The sequence below is a fragment of the Grammomys surdaster genome, unplaced genomic scaffold, assembly GCF_004785775.1.
Source record: "Grammomys surdaster isolate TR1022 unplaced genomic scaffold, NIH_TR_1.0 125941, whole genome shotgun sequence".
Lineage (NCBI taxonomy): Eukaryota > Metazoa > Chordata > Mammalia > Rodentia > Muridae > Grammomys > Grammomys surdaster.
In genome coordinates, this window is record NW_021620763.1 from 3,771,028 (window position 1) to 3,788,630 (window position 17,603).

General features: G+C 41.5%; 1 protein-coding gene across 1 annotated transcript in view; it reads right to left on the reverse strand.

The window, feature by feature from the left end:
• The window catches only part of Spag17 (sperm associated antigen 17), a 215,576-nt gene that overhangs the window by 104,071 nt on the left and 93,902 nt on the right, over positions 1 to 17,603 (reverse strand). Inside the window, exons 8-15 of the mRNA XM_028753003.1 lie at positions 14,872 to 15,033; positions 12,702 to 12,774; positions 12,374 to 12,486; positions 9,119 to 9,256; positions 8,900 to 9,013; positions 7,911 to 8,061; positions 3,781 to 4,011; positions 3,486 to 3,704 (exon numbers count right to left, since the gene is read on the reverse strand). Coding sequence (XP_028608836.1) covers positions 3,486 to 3,704; positions 3,781 to 4,011; positions 7,911 to 8,061; positions 8,900 to 9,013; positions 9,119 to 9,256; positions 12,374 to 12,486; positions 12,702 to 12,774; positions 14,872 to 15,033 — 1,201 coding nt within the window. The remainder of the gene's footprint in view (positions 1 to 3,485; positions 3,705 to 3,780; positions 4,012 to 7,910; positions 8,062 to 8,899; positions 9,014 to 9,118; positions 9,257 to 12,373; positions 12,487 to 12,701; positions 12,775 to 14,871; positions 15,034 to 17,603) is intronic.

Below are 17,603 nucleotides of genomic sequence, written 5' to 3' on the forward strand. Positions count from 1 at the left end.
TCTCTCTCTCTCTCTCTCTCTCTCTCTCTCTCTCTCTCTCTCTCTCTCTGCCCCCATCCCAAGCATGCAAGTGTCCCTCCGTGTGTGTGTGTGTGTGTGTGTGTGTGTGTGTGTGTGTGTGTGTGTGTGTGTGTGGTGAGTGAGGCTACCGGGTAAGCATACTTAGGACATAGAAAGAAATCTACTGTTGGGAAGGAAGAAACAGGCAAAACAAAACCAGGATAAGGGATAAGAATCATCAAGACAAAGAAATTCAGAATATGGCCAAACTATTAGGCAGCATCATGAGGAATTTTGGGGTCTAGGGAGACTTGTTCTAAGGTGAGGTAAAGGGCACTGGTGTCCTGTTTCTATCTCTGTGTGGTAGAACAAGCCATTTAGACCTATTTGCTTTGGCTTTCTCCTCTGTTGAACTGAGGTGATAGCATCTTGCTCATAGGTTCAGGTTTTCTATAAAGCAGTAACATGTGGAAGATCCATGCAGATGCATGGTGCTTGGGATACAGAAGAATGATACTAAGTCAACCAACTTCTCTGTCTTCTCTCCTTTGAATACTTACTCTGCTACTCTCTTCTGATCCTTTCTTTTCCTTTCATTCAGATAAGGAAGATGTCAAGAGAAGCATAGTCAACACAAACTTAACTCCTGTAGTTTTGGGGTGCTTACAGCTAGCTACCTTCAACATGCCTTTTACTACTATAAACTGCAACACACGCACACAGGAAAGAGCCCACAGCATGACTTTTTAATACAACAAACAAAGAAAAAGTTCTAGTGTCTTCTTGCATGCACCCTTTAATAACCTTTGGGAAGCTCTCCAGTTGTAATTTGAGTGTGTAGGGGGATTGTTTGGGTTTCCACAAATAAAATAGTTACAAATAATGATATGTTGTTTTCTTCTTCTCATTGCCATACTTGCTTCCTCTTGAGGAATCGGCTAGTCTCCTGGGATGTATTCCCCCAACCCAGTCTTAGAGGAAAGGGGCTCCTATTTTCACTGTAGCATATAATGCTTATAGTCCTAAGAACAACATTTATAAAATTGATGTTTGCTAAGACTTTTTTTCATTGGTTACCATAGAAATTCAAATGTTTTTTTATAATTATGATCTAGAAACTGATCTGTTTTCTTCACTAATATGTTAATTAATAAATCATATTTGTTTTACAATGTATGTATTTTCCTCCTGATCTTAAAATATAATTTTGATGGGAGATACTATTATTGTATAGTGTCTTCCCAATAGATTTTCTCATATTTTACTATATCTATGCTCATTATTGAGTTTGTTTCTCTTCTGACCATCTTGGTAAAATTCATTACAATGTTTATGGTAATCTTACACAATTACCAAGGGAGGATATTGTACCTTATATTTTCTGGAATAATCTTTGTTGAGATTTCAATGGTCTATGTTTTTGAGGGTTTGGTATCATTTGCCAATTGCATACCACCTACAGGCTGGTTCTATAGTACACAGGGTGATTTTTGAACGACTAAATAATTTGCTTCCAAGAATGTTTAGGTTTCCTCTTGCTTGATCATTTTTGGTAAATTTCAAAATTTCAGTAATTTGCCCATTTCATTTTTAAATTTAGTAGAATAAATTTGTTTTGCCTCCTCTCTGTTCCTGTGGCAGTGGGGGTTGAACCTGGAGCCTTGGGGATACCAGGCAAGGGCTTCACCACTGACTTTATCCTCTGTATTCTTTTCATTCTTGATGTCAGGTATCCCTAAGAACCTATACTTGTAGGAGGATTTCTGGTGGTTAGATAAAAGCCAGCATTCCTTGGGAACTTGTGAAACAGTTGCCTGTCTGTCTGCCAAAAGAAGTTATTCCCCTTACCTCTTGCTGAAGGGATACAGGGTTCTCCATTGACATGTACCTGTGGTTCATATCGAAGCCCACAGTGCCCTCCAGGGTCCTTCAGTCCCCATCCACAAGGACCAGTTGCACATTGAAGTCCCTTCATCTTCTCGTCTCCCCCTTTACCCTACACTCCAGGCCTTCTCAAGCTCACAAGCTCCCTCCTTCCCAGCTCTTCATCTTCCTTACAACCTACATGGTTTTTTTTTTCATACTCTATTTCTCTAGCACTGGTCAGATCCAGTCTGTTCCTTTTTTCCCTTTTTCTCTCTGCTCTGGACTTTTCCAGATGCCACTTCTGAATTCATTCTCTCTCTCTCTCTCTCTCTCTCTCTCTCTCTCTCTCTCTCTCTCTCTCATAGTTTTAAAAAAATACCTCCCCTGTAATAATCGACCAGCCACCTTGGTGATTTTTTACTGTGCCCTTTGCACACAGCTAAATAACTTGAGGCTGGAGTTTAGTTAACTTTTTAACTTTCAGACTCTTTCGGAATTCGTAATTCAAAGCTGTCAGTGTCTAGGCATGATCTTCAGCTGCATTATACATATTTTTTATACCCAGTATTTTCACTATTACTCAGTTTGAAATAGGTCCTAATCCCTATTGTAACCCTTGCTTTCACCCAGGTGTGAGATGTATGTGTAGTTGTTAATTTCAGTCACATGGTACTTTCTTATCATTTTTGTAACTAACATCCACTATGTCACTGGATTATGAGAGTATATGTTCTGCATAATTTCAGTCCTGTAAATTTGCTGCAATTTGTTATACAGCCCAATAGAAAGTTGGTATTTCATAAATCAACATAGTTATGACCTTTAACAAGCTATGGTTGTGGAGGCCTTACTGAGCATATAAATGATTACAGAAAGTAGCAAGGCACAAAGACATAAGGGAAGTGCAGCTCAGTGATGACATCTCTTGGATACGGCACAGAGTGTGGGAAAAATGGACAAAATGCAAAGAGGTTTTAGGATAAGGAGTGCTGTACCAGAGGTGTGTGAAGCAGGGCACAGTCTCCTCTGAAGGTAGAAGGGGGCTGCTGAAAGTGATGTGCAGGGAACAAAGGAGCTGTGTCTCAGGCAGGCTTCTGACAGCAGTGTGTAAGGCAGCACATGCAAATTTAATCCAGCACCCTTCTGTACCCTCCTAACATCATTATTTACAGGGTTGTACCCGAGGATTAGAGTAATGTCCTGAGCTAAGATAGGAACTGAGTTCTGGTCTCATGGCAGGTTCTATATGTAGAATTTTGTTAGATCATTATATGTAATTTTTAATTACTGTTACCAAGCAATCATGAAGTACTGATGGTGAACTTTACAATTATGTTTGCTATATTAATTAAATTAAGTTTAATTAATTAAAAAATTTAAATTAATTAATTAACGCATTAATTAATTTTTGAGTTTTCTATGGGAAGAGTGAACTGAGAGGATCCCTTGAAAAACAGAATTGAAAAGGCAGGACTCAGTATGTTTTCTTAACTAGTTACTTAAATATTGAATCTTTTTTTTAATCAGCTGAAGAAGCACTTACATTTAAGTGATACTTTCTGAACTTGTTTCTTTATTTCTGTCTAAGCATAGCAGTGCCTATGCACACTTTCACTTACCCACGAACTCTGGTTGGGGACACATGAACCCACTGGTTTCTTTCTCTGGGAACTGTCTATTACTAGAGTACCCAGGTTTCATGGAGTTAGAAGTAGAACACGTCATACTGTTAGCAGCAGGCTGATCAGAATTTGGGGCATTTTCATCTCCTTGTGCTTCTTGCTCAGCTTTGGCAAAATTCTGGCTCACAAATAGTATTCTGTCTTTGTTTTCAGTATCTAGTCAGGATGAAGAGTATCTGTTAGACACAGTACCAGGATGGTTGCCCCACCCCATCCCTTTCATGCAGCGTACCTACGACTACTGGCTTGGCCTTCTGCATGGTCATCCTGTGGACGTACTGTTGCCTTATCAGCTTAGCGAATCTGGCAGGGTTGTCCCAAGGAATGTTGAAATTTTCAACATCTGTCTCACTGATCACTTCAGTGGGCTTGAGCTTTCCTGTTTCATCAACCTCTGAAAGCTTCAGGCTCTCAAAAGTAAATACCTTGAAGGCTCGTTCTACTTCATTCCAGCTCAGAACTTCTGTAAAAGAGCAGGACCCCTGCCTCAAGAACGACTCTTGTTAGTGATACACGATATGTGGCTGACACAGGAGTAACTGAGGGGCACCAGGGGCTCAGGTCATCATGGGTGTTGGCCTGACTTTAAATACAGGATTCAGAAGTCTTTAATAAATATCAAAGGTCTGGGAACTAAGAAAATCACAGTTAAGATATAAGAGATCTGAGAGACACTCCCCCAAACAGCTTCATAGTGTTTGGTACCCATATTAACATGCCTGAACTTTTCAGGGTACCATATTGGTTTAAATACCATATAGTTAAGATTTTATGGGCATAAATTGCCTTTTGGAATTTGTCATTTGTGTCTCCTACAGGTTACAATACTTAGAAGATTTTCCTATTCATTCAGGTTCAGAAAAAGCCAAATGTAAGAACTGCTACTTTCCATGTTTGCACTTTAAAGTTTATCAGTTGTCTCTATTCAACTGTGTTCAGCATATAGTCACAAAGCTCTCAGTGACATTCTGGCTTTGCCACAGGTGCCTAAGATTCAAAGAAGAACATGATTTAGTTCTTAAACTTTCAAAGTTCAAGATGGAGGTTTGTGGGGTAGATACTAACAAAAACAATTCAATGAGATTACAGTAAAATAACAGTCAAATAGATTGTTTTGGATTAATGACTCCTAGATTATCTTCATTCTCTGTACCCTACCGCCCAAGATGAATTGAACAACATGGAAAAACAACATAGGGATCTAGAAGAGAGTTAAGAAAGAGGCAAAGGAGTTACTGAATAAACATTTTTTTTTTTGATCTGGGTATGGTGGTGCACACCTACAATTTTAGTAGTTAGCAGCCTGAAGCTGGTGGATTATCATGCATTCTGTGCCAGCCTCAAATTAATTTCAAAACAGACAAACAAAAGTAATAATAATAAATACGTTCCTGAGAACCCACTGAGTATTAGCAACTGCAATGAAAGCTGGTGAGTAAAGTGATGGGCTCCTAGCTGTCGTACATCATCATTATAGTAACTGAAGAGGGACAAATGCACACAACAGCACATGATGGACGATGGAAAAGGAAGCCAATCAGGACATCAGATGTGAGAGTGGAAAGCCTGTGGTCTTATACGTAGGAGACTGGGGCAAGGGAAAGAGAAGGAACATGTGACAAGAGACTTGGAACTTGGCAAGGACAGAGATCTAAAGGTCTGTGTATGACTGATACTTCAAGGAATCAGTGAGGCCATTGTAGACACAGTGGAACAGGCCAATGAAAGACTGGCAGGGGAGGGGCTTCTCAGTGCACGGTAGATAGCTTTGGTTTTATGTAACAGGTGAATATTAGAAGCTTTGGGTCAAAGAAGATACATGACCTGATGAACATCCCAGAAAGGGTGTTCTGGTCCTTCTATGGATAAAAGAATCTCAGTGAGAAGGTGAAAGCACAGAATATGGCCAGAAAGATGTGATGGTCCAGCCTAGCAGTGGGTGTGGGGTGTAAGTAAAAGTGAAACATGGTGACTGCAGGGTTCAGTCTGCAGCACAGAATCCTGAGAGTACACTGAGATGACAGGGAATTCTAGATTAGTTTGTGTGTGTGTGTGTGTGTGTGTGTGTGTGTGTGTGTTTTAATGTGTAGCTGATTTTGGTGTGCTAAGATCTTTTTGATGAGTTTAACATCTATATTCATTAGAAATATTGATTTATAATTTCCCTATCTTTAAAAGCCTTTAGGACTTTCACACATGCATACAAATAGATTTTGATTATGCTCACCCTCCCTTATTCCTCTTTTCAACTTCCTGTCATCCCCCAGCATCCTCCTCAATCATGTAATGTCCTCTCCCTCCTACTTTCTTTCTTCCCATGAGAAAAGGTTAGCTGGAATCTACCCAGTTTTTAGTGGTATGATGATAAGGGGCTGTGTACTCATCCTCTACCCGTAGGAACAGGGTCAGTTATAACACCAAGAAGGCAAATGGATATCATATGATGTTTGCCCTCCCTTCAGTTCAGCAACATAAGGAAAGGATGCGTGTGAGAGCACCCAGGGGCCAGAATTTCAATTGTGGGTCTATACTATTACTACAACCCTATAATAAATAGTTTAGCTTGCCAGAATTTCATATTTTTATGAGATGGAAATACATTTGGACTATGTAAATTTCAACATTCATTTGAGCCAGGAGATTTTGTGGTTCTATAATATATCTTCATATTTCAATTTCTGTAGCTGACAGTGTAGCTCACTGGTAGGGAACCTGTCGACCATATGCCCAGTCATAGATTCAATAGTCAGTACTGGAATAAAAAGAAAAATTAAATTTCTGGGTATAAATACTGTTTTCTGAATTCTATCTCAGGATAGCATTGGACAGGGACTTTTGATTGCTCTCCTGCCCCCTAGACCACACTATTTCTTCCTTCCTTCCCACTCTCCTGTGCAGAGGTGATCCAACAAAGTGCTCACAATCCATCAAATAGACACTTCTGTCAAATTCTGACGACTCAGACCATCTATTTCTTTTCTCTGACCCGGAAAAAAAAAAGAACTGTGGAGTGACTTAAGGTGTAGAGAAGAAAACAACTGGCCACATGTCATTTCTCAGAGCAGAAGGAGGAATAGCTAAGATGTGTGGTTCTAAAAAACTTGCTTTGTAAAGAGGGACGAGGGACATTCTTGATTCTAGGTTAGGAAAGCTCTCAAGAGGATTCGAGAGGCAACGACATGCAGAGAGACTCGAACACCTCACTTCTATAAAGAACACTGACAGAGAGGTTTGTATTTAAAGTTGCCTCCTGTGATCTCTTCTGTTCTCTCACCCCAGCCACATTGCCACTCATGGGAAAGCCCCAGGGGAACCAAGTGATTGGATTAACAGAGAGATGGTCCAGACTTTAGAATCTTCTGTCAAATGTCGAGTAGAAACTCAGCTTCCCACTTAATCGATGGAGATCTGCTTCAGACAGATTTTCCATTTTGCTCCTCGGGATGGGGTGCAGATACAAGTTTCCTGGAGACTTCCCAATCTACTACACAGATTCATTCAATGATTGCGTTTTATCAGTACAGCTAGATTGACATGTATAAATGTTGTGCCCAATCTATTGAGTCAGACTAGATACAAGAAAGATATTTCAAGTTTCCTTTAAGCATAGTTCTAGAAGTCAAAGGTGCCCTGTGTTGCTTGAAACTGGAGTATGAGACTCCAGGATGATGATTGCTTAGTTGGGGGCAGAGTCACCTGCTCAGGCTTTCTCCTCTCCTTCCACAGCTAATGCCACTGTGCTGTATGGTTTGTGTGGATTTCTACAATGGTAAAGGGGGCCATCCCTTGATGATACCTATCTATTTATATCTGTTTCTATCCATCCAACCATCCATCCTTCTGTCTGTCTATCTATCTGTCTGTCTGTCTGTCTGTCTGTCTGTCTGTCTGTCTCTGCATCTAGCTATCTTTGTATCTCTCTCTCTCTCTCTCTCTCTCTCTCTCTCTCTCTCTCTCTCTCTCTGTATCTATCTATCCATCTATCGTCTGTCTGTCTGTCTGTCTGTCTGTCTGTCTGTGTATTTTCTGGGAAAGGAACTATGGTAACTTGAGACAAGAAGTTCTTGTTCATTTTTAAGTTTTTGCAGATACATGAACCATTCCTCCTGGTAAGTAGGATGGATTGCATCACCTCTAATGACACCAGGGGGAACTGCATGGCTCAGGGGATTTAGAAAACACAGTGGAAAGAGAATCTACTTCATCAAAATGCATAATGTTACATGCCAGAGCCTCCACATGGCTAGTGACATGGCCAAGGCCTCTGGAAGGCCTTTCGATGATCAAAATGTTTTTTGGGAATAAGGGTATAATTTAAGGGCTAGTAATTAAATTGGGAATAAGCCAAAGCAAGGTACTCACCGTTCGTACAGAAATGCATAAGCTCATGAACAGTGGCAAGCCGTTTAGTGCTGTTCCATGGAGGAGGCAGAGGGAACTGGAGGAATTCCCACAGCGGCAGCTTGGACTGCATCTCCTGCTCAATTTGAACTGGGTCAAAATTCTTTTGGTCCTTACCAAAAAAAAAAAAAAAAAAAAGAAGAAGAAGAAGAAAGAAAAAAAGAAAAAAGAAGAAAGGAGAAAAGAAAAAAAGAAAGAGAAAGCAACATGGCAGAAGACACTAACAAGAGATGTCACATGCCTTATGCTTACGGAGAGGGCCAAATGTGATAGCTTCACGCTCATCTGGAAACAGGGGGAATCAGGAGTAACTGAGAATGACAAATTCATATTTGTAATAAGGTTAAAAGAGCTAGTTCTCATTTTTCCAGAAGTTCCTGGAGCACAGACACAAGTGCGCCTCCACTTCTGGTGACGAGCTGCCTAAGCTTGGATTTCTCTATCTTTTCTGAGATCCTCTGTTGGCCTCCACTAGTATTTCATAGCAGCAGCTCATCAGTTTATTTTCAAGATTCACTTACATTTCTGTGCATATGTGCATGTCTGTGTGTGTTTGTCCTTGGAGGCCAGAAAAGACTCCCTGGAGCTGGAGTTACACTCAGTTCTGAGCTACCTGACATGAGTTTAATAGATTTACCTTGAGTTCTCAGGACGAGCCACAAGTACTCTTAACCACTCAGTTAATTTTTCAGTACCTGACCATAAAGCTTTAATGCACATGTAATGGTGGTGACAGTCAGGTTTGTAGTTAACTGGACCCCTGTGATTAGGCCAAGTGATCTTTGCTGACATACTTTGCTCCTGTCCATTTCTGTTTCTGAGACCCCATCTGTCAGCAGCATCTATCCTCCACACTGCATTTCATTAGCATTGGTTGGTAAGATCATCCAACTAATGAATCACAAACACACCTTACATCAGCTACGGGAAGGAGGTGGCCCGGTTATTACCTTCAGTGCATACTTCTTGTGGGAATGCGCATCATGGTAGTTCAGTAGGAGGGGGCCTTTGGGTAGGGCTTTGCTTTCACTCTCTCCTTCAGTTAAGAATATCTCATGGAGATTCTGTTTAAATTAAAATAATATCAATTTAATGAGATAATGCACAGTTTGTTTGTTTGTTTGTTTGTTTCAAAGTACAAAAGCTCTTTGGCTCACTCATGTTCAGACCTTCTTCTCCCTCTCGGAGAGGCAGAGTGAAGGCAGGATCGACACAATGTGAGCTGCAATTCTGTAGTCTAACCCGTCTGCTCTGGGGGCTGGCTCCACCAAACTCGGAGGGGTGAGATCTTCTTCAGTTGCTACAACCTATTGAGAGAGGCAGTAGGGAGGAAGTGGTTTAGTACCCAGCTCTTTGTGGATGTGAATGCATTCCCGTTGCTCTTAGTGAGGAGGAGGTTGTCCTTTGAAGCACTGGTGCTCATGGCAGCACAATGTCACCGATGCCAAAAATAAAGGAGACATGTTAGTGATCCATGCATTAGATGTAATTTTCACAACTGCCTTAAAATAGATAACATGGGTTAGGAATAATAGTAAAAGTTACAATGCCGATGGTTGTGTTTTTAAGTATCCGTTCTTTCTCATTGGGCCCTGAAGATGGTTCTCATAAAACTTTGGATTTGATGTATATCTAGGCAGTGTGCTTGCCACCTTCCAGGCACTGTGGGGCATCTGCATGCACACTCACCCCTCTGAGCCTCATTGCCACTGCCTGGCACAGGGAGCATTTTCCGCTTGGTAGAGGATAACACAGAGGTGAGTGACTTTCATGGTCAATCCAGTTCCACACAATTTGAACTGAGGAATGGAGACTTCAGGCCAAGTCCTCATTTCTCTTTTCAAATATCGAAAATTGTCAAATGTGAGATCAGTGGTAGATAACTGTTACCTTAATGAGGGCAAAGGGAGGTCTAGAAAGATTAAAAGCTTTGTTCAGGTTTGCTTGGGTGCCAAGTAAAAGAAGCTGGAGTATAGCTAAAGACTTAACATGAACATCCAATAAACAAATACTCTTCTGATGGTCTGTGTTCCTGCCTCGCTGCTCAGAACAGGAGCACTGCAGGAATGTCACTCAGGGGGCAGAACACAGTCTAAGATGGGGTTCCAGTCTGTGTCCTTCCAGGAAAGAAACAGTAAGATCAGGAAAGGATGCTATGGTTCTCAATCTCCTGTGTACCTAGATGCTGTGGGGACCTGTGAGGGGAGAATCTGGCTTGGCTCCCAGTAACTGCCAAAAGTATGGAGGGGCTGGAAGGAAGGCCTTCCATAGGAGATCTAGGTGTACCTCTTTATGATGAAGGCCTTTTCCTACCCGTGAGGTGATCCTTGATAAAGAAGATGGTCCTTGTTTGTCCAAACTGTTTTATTCATGGTGGATGTGAATGCGTACATTTTAGTCAGGGTGAACCAGGAATTAAATATCTTTTATACAAAAGGATGCCTAGCAAGGGAAGCTCATTGACTAAACACTCAGGGCTTATCTAGATACCTCATTAGCATGAAGAACTCTAGGCTTTCATGCTATGTGACTGGCTGTCACAGTCCTCTTAGTGGGGTGTCATGGTCACATGCTCCAAGACAGGTAGAGTCTGCCCAGGAGCATTTACCGGGGTTTTGAACCTGCTTTAGCCATACCAGTTCTTCTGCCTGGTAGTACCTGCCCCACAGGTCCCTTTGCCTTTAAATATTCACATTGTTGTTATAAGTGTGTACTCTTCTACAAGGTTGATCACCTTTTGCAGTAGTGACATTTTGGACTGAGTATTTGGACTTTTCGGGGGACGCTGCCCTGCACACTGGAGTATTTAGTGGCATCCGCAGCCTCTGTGGGATGCAAGTGGCCCCCTTCTCATTGCCTGAACCAATTTCTTTCACTCACTGCAAAGTGCCCACAGGGAAGCAAGGTCACTCCCAGTAGAGAATCACCGATCTGGGAGGAAAGAGTCCTGGTTTTGTTGTTGTTGTTTGTTTGTTTGGTTTTTTGTTTGTTTGTTTTTGTTGTTGTTTTTTTGTTTTTAACTTTTGGAGACATTCAGTCTTTTGAAACACTACTGTTGCTATTTCATACCTTTCAATTACTTCATGGATTCATTGGCATCCTAAAGGAACAGTTAAAACTGCCCCATTTCTGTCCTGTAAGTGGCATCCCGCTACTTCAATACTTTGGTTTCCTTACCCTGTAACTGTCAGGTCTTTACTCATCTCCACATATCTCCAGAGAGTCTGTCAGATGAGGGGGCAAGGTGGGACTCATCAGCCATCCTTCTGGTTAACGGGAATTTAGTAGGTGATTATGGAATAGTCACCGTTTTTGAGTTGATTTGAATGAAACAGGAGAGTCTATGGTAAATAAAGTCACAAGACTACAAGGCTCAGGGGTTTTAGAGACTTGAGCTTTTTCGAACGCATTGACATGATAGAACCATTGGTCTCACTAAAACCTTCTGAGGCTATCAGTGTAACTGTCTAGAAAATCAAAGGAGTTGGTACACATAAAAAAAAAAAACCAAAACCAAAACCAAAAAACATACAAATACTGCTAGCACCCACATCAGACAGCTCTCAAGCACCTGTGACTTCACTTCCAAGGTATATAACAGCCTCTTCCAGCCTTCACTGGTCCCTTTGCATAAATGATATACATCCATGCATGAAGGCATTCAAACAAACATATTTATAGAAGATTAGAGGCCGTTAATAAGCAGATCCCCTGTCCCAGTGTTTTTCTTCTTTCACTAGAATAACCCTACTGTCTTGGTTTTCTTTCTGTCACGGTAAAAAACACTGACCAAAAGCTACTTGAGAGTGACAGGGTTCCTCTGGCTTTCAGGTTACAGTCTGTCATGGAGGGAAGCCAAGACAGGAACTGAAGTGAATACCTGAAGCTTACTGGTTTCCATGGCTCTCACTCAGCATGCTTTCTTCTTCAACCCAGGATAACTTGGCCAGGGATGGTACCCCATCGTGGGCTAGGCCCTCCCACATCAATCATTAATCAAGAAAATGCTCTACATACATGCCATGGCCAATTTGGTGGAGGCATCTTCTTAATTCAGGGACTCTTTTCCCAGATGACTCTAGTTTGTGCCAAGCTAACAAAAATTAATCAACTAATCAGCACCTCCATATAAGGGCAGTTTTAAGTATATATTCTACCCAAGCTTTGGGGAATATTTAAATGAATGATTCTAGAGCCCAATGTGTGTGTGTGTTAGAGAGAGAGGGGGGGGGGAGGGAGAGAGAGAAAGACTGAAGTTGGTAATTAAAGCAAATCTTAGTTCTATTTGAAATATTCTGACTTAATAAATGGGCTGCATCTCAGGCATTCTGAGTATAATTACAAAATCGTCCTAAAGTTTGGAAGTGAAGAGAGACAAGTTAGTCAAGGTTGCTGCCAGGGGAGAAGCCTCAACATCTACTTACCTGTTCCAGCATGCAGTGCAGTATCATGGGCACAGAAATAAATTCCTCTGGAATTGGATTCAGCAGGTCATTGTAATACCTCATGTCTACTTCAGTTGTGATGATAAAAGCCACTGTCAAATGCAGAAAGTGACATTGCCCAGTTAAGATGCATTCTCTATTTCTTCCTGAAATTCTGTGCATAATTTAGAATTGTGAGGCATGAATCAATGTAGACACTGCAGGGGGAGGGGCTGCTGACCGTGGTAAGGATGGGAGGAAGGGAAGAAGAGAGGGCAATACTTAAGTCTTAAGGAGGTAGCACCTCAGCAGCTGATTTCATACGTGCCTGGTGGTGGAGCATGTGACTCCTCATATTGTGCTTTCTTCTTCCCAGGGGCTGGAGCAGTTGGTGGTGGAGGCTGAAAGAAAAATAATTAAAAAGAAATGCTTTCATCAAATGTCACTGATCGCGAGCAGGATCCTAAGAAGTGAGGGTATGAAAAGAGCAAACGGGACACAGAGCATCCCCTGGTCTTGTCTTGAGTCATGATAGCATCCACATCTTGGGGTATCTTGTCCTCATTTCTTCAGAATATTATTATCACTTATGTCCCAACAAGTTTTCCACAGGGCAATTCACACTTGGCATCCCCCATTTCTCTAACCCTGATCCCCCTCTCTCCAGTCCTTCTTTTCTTCAGCTCAGGTGCTGTCTGAGTCATTCATGGCCTCTGTTGCTTTGATAAAGCACCATGATCAAAAGCAACTTGGGAAGGAAGGGTTAATTTTTTTTCTTACACTCTCTGGTCACTCTCCATCACTGAGATGTCAAGGCAGGAACTGCAGCAGAATCCATGGAGAAACTCTGCTTACTGTCTTGTTCAGTCTGCTTTTTTTAATACCACAGGACCACCTGCCCAGGAAAGGCGTTGCCCAAAGTGGGCTAGGTCCTTCAGCATCAATCGTTAATCAAGAAAATGCCACTTAGACTTGCCTATAGGCCGATTTGAAAGAGACATTTTCTCAATTGAAATTCTCCCTTCTGAGATGGCCATGGCTAGTGCCAGGCTGACCACTTTACTTGCCTAGTAAAACAATTTTTTAACCAGGGTATTTGACCTCCATTATTTTATTAAGATTGACACACGAATACAACACTATGAAATAACCTTCCCTTTTTTTACTCCAAGATCTCACACTAGCAGCAATATCACAACCCCAACATCAACCTCTTAAAAGTTCCACAATCTTTAAAAATTTCAAGATCTTGAAAGTTTTGTTTCTTCAAAAGCCTAATGTCTCTCCACTGTGGGTTTCTGTAAAAATCAAAAACCAGTTAAATATTTTCTTGTTCTAAAAGGGAAAAATCAAGGCACAATCACAGCTGAGTCAAAGCAAACCAGATCTTATCAATGTAAGAAGGTTAATGCTTAATGTCTGGGTTCACTTCTGATGCTCTGGACTCCAAAGAGCCAGTAAGCAGTGTTCCTCCATGGCTTTTGCTTCAGTTCCTGCTTTGAATTTCTGCTCTGACTTGTCCCAGTGACAGAGTGTGAGTCAAGAGTTTCAAGATGAAATGAACCCTTCTTCCATAAGCTGTTTTTGCCATAATGTTTTGTAATAGCATTGGAAACCCTAACTAGGGCAGGTACCATTTTGATTGTATCTGCTGCTCTCATTCCTCTCACACCATGTTGAAACTCTGACATCACACTCCACTTGTGGAAATAGGGCAGGAGACATGTCCTGTTATGTGGCCAGCATCTTGCTGAGCATGAATACTGCAAACGCTAGGATTATTTTGTCAATATTCTCCTTGTTTTACATGTTGGCCACTGTACCCTGAGCTGACAGGTGGTTCTTTTTGTGCTTTCCCAGGTGAGAAATGTCTTAGTTAGGGTTTCTATTACTTTGATGAAACACCATGACCAATAGCCGGTTGTGGAGAAAAGGGCTTATTTGGCATATGCTTCCATGTTTTAATTCATCACTGAAGGAAGTCAGGACAGGAACTCCAACAGGGAAGGGATCTGGAGGCAGGAGCTGATGCAGAGGCCATGGAGGAGTATTGCTTACTAGCTTGCTCATAATGACTTGCTCAGCCTGCTCTCTTATAGAACCCAGGACCACCAACCAGCCCAGGGTTGGCACCATTCACAATGGGCTGGGCCCTCCCCCATCAATTACTAATTAAGAAAATGCCTCATATCTGGATTTTATGGAGGCATTTTCTCAGTTGAGGTTCCCTCCTTTCAGATAACTCTAGGTTGTGTCAAGTTGACATAAAACTAGCCAGTATAAAGAGCTTCATAAAGACCTCAGCACACGGCTCTTCCTGCTCTTGCTAAGAGATATTTCCTTGTTCCCACCCTCACACCTCGACACAACAGGCAGTAGTACACCAACACGGGGCTTTATTGTAACCTTTTCTTCATATGCTTTATAAAAATGAAAAAATCAAGTCACTCATTTGATCCCCAAGATTACTACAGATGCTAGAGCCCACACCTACTTACCTCTGGAATTGTCATTGCTTCTAACATGGTCTTCTCACTAACCACCTGTGGGACATTGATGAGCTGCATGCTTTGCAAATAGTGATGATGCTGCCTCTTCCAGTCCAAACTATCGTACATCAGACATGCAATGTTTTCAAAGATCTCAGTGCCCAACGCAAGCTACAAGCGGGAGAACCAGTAAGAATGAATTCATCATTGTTGTCATGCTATTAGAACAGATAGAATATGTGTAACTTTCCAAAAAAGCCTATTTCTCTTTTACAGGAAATCAAATCCCCAGATTCCAAAATACGAACTTCTGGTGTTGGTGAGGGAGTTTTTATACATGAATTCTTCATGCCCTTCATGTTCACCACAGAGGTTCTGACTCTGTCCAGTACCATAATGTTTAATGTTGTAGAGCAGTGAAAGGCAACCTTTTTCATTAGCACCTACAGTGTGCTTCAGGTGCTCGGTGTTTCAAATCCTAAAACCTGTTAGATGATTTTGATACCTTTGGCTGAAGACAATCAGGCAAGCACCTGATGATTCCTTCAAGAACCAAGGTGAGTGGAGTGGGTTCCCTCGCTCGGATCTGTGTATCATTTGAGTACGAAGGAGAGTATCTGTGATCAAGATTTCTCTTTTTCCTCCCTTCTTTCCTTTTACTGAGCTGGTTTTCACCTGTGGTACTGTTAGCAGGAAAGCTTGACGAAATCCAAATTACTGCTTCTACTGTATCCACAGTTTTTATGAGCTGGCAAGCCAGTTATAGATCTGCTACGGTTATTACTTAAGCTTTCATTTCCTGGAGTAGGAAAATTCTGGGATGGCTGTGCCTGTCTGTTTGGGAGCAGAGAAGCACTAAGTAGGCCCATTCTACATCTGAGTTGAGGAGGTAAGGGGGAATGGAAAGCCTCTGTGGGGCCAGTGACTCATCAGCTGGCAGACATCCAGGGAAATGCTCAGCTCTGTCCATCATAGCACACCTGACTGTGGGCTTCACACACTCACGTCAGGACCAGGGAGTTTTCCAGTTAAACTTCAACAGGTATTTTGTGCCTATCCATATGTTGGCATGGAAAGACAGTTTCCATTTTTATTCCTAAAGGAAATACAGTAAAGTTTCTGTCCAATGATCCATTAGCACAACCTATGCAATTCGTTTTAAATTTCATAAGTAAATGATATGCCAAAGGCAGGCAAATTATTTCAGCAGCCAGAGTATGTCTTGAGGTGTTTCAGGATGTCATATATGAGTTTTTAGCTTATTTTGATTGGTAGTTTCTTGACGTAAAGCTTTCATTAGCTTAGTTCAGCAGAAGTACAGGCTGCTTGTCAAAGCCAAAGGATGCAAATGCTTTCCTCCATGCAGGAAGGAAGACTCATGCACTCGTGGCTTCTAAAGCAGATATGAAGTCATTAACAACTCATGTAAGAATGCACCACCATGGACCTGGCCTGCTTCTAAATGAAAGAGCCTTATTACTTTTAAGCTCAATAAGTGATCCTGAGTTTAAAATAGATTTTTGACCTTCAATATTAAACCTAAATGGTCCTTTCTTCTAGAATTCAATTTTATTGCTAAGACATTTTGGAGGAGACCTTCCCCATTATCTTCAATTGTGGATCTTTCACTCATAGAGACAGGTCTAAGCTGTGCTTACTGCAGTTGGGTACCAACCAAAGCCCTGGCATGAAGAAGATGTTCAACAATTACCTACAAATGAACTGATAGAAAATTAGAGGGACCAGCTGCAACACAGCCTATGGTTCTCCGGAAGAGCTGAACATTTTCAAGGTCCAGTCTAGTTCTGAAGTTAGGGATGTTCTACTGTAACTGGCATCCAAGTAATACTTTTTCAACATAAAATAGTTTTTCTGTAGTTAAACTATCATCTAAAGTTTCTACTCTATATTTGGTAAAGTATTAAATATGGCCACTTCCCCTTTCTTTAAAGTGGAATGAACTTGGTATCAAGCTAGCATGGTTTCATGCCAGGATTGGAAGTGATACAAAGATTCCCTTATGCAGCATGCAGAAGACAGAGCTCCCAAATAGCACTGCATACCGGAGCCACTCCCCAGCAGCCATGTTGGAGAAAGTGGTAAAAAGAAAACATCTACCATGTTCTCACCCTGGGCCACCTAGAAACCCTTTCCTGTATCTCTGCTGCTCATAGACACACAACAATCAAGTCAGTAGATCTCTGTCTTTAACATGGTGAGTCCTGTAGACTCAAGCAATAATGTCAATTCAGTGATATTACAAAAAAAAAAACATTACCCAAAACTCTCCCAAACTCTTAGCAAACAGAAAAATCACCGTATATGCCTCACTACATTTTATTAACAAAATAAATAAGTAAAATGGAATGGTCTATGTTTCCTAATGAACAGGGAGCTGTGGACACAGGGGTAGGAAGCAGGATACTGCGGGTGATGCTGAGTCTTCTGAAGCTGTGATCATAGCATGGTGCTCACATTCACAGTCTGATGAAGCAATGCTATGTCCTCTATTTGGGACACAGGACCACTCACCTTCTACCAGCATGGTCCCGGAGGTTAAAGAGAACCATAGGAGAGCACACTCATTTGTGAAGGAAAAAAGGTACTCATTTTGAGGATGTGTTAGCATCTTTCTAGAAATTATGCTTTAGGAATCTTATAATGGGATTCCCTAAGCCATCCTGAACAAAAATACAAGCAAGTTCTCTCTCCTCCCTTTCTCTCCCCTCTAATCTCTCTCT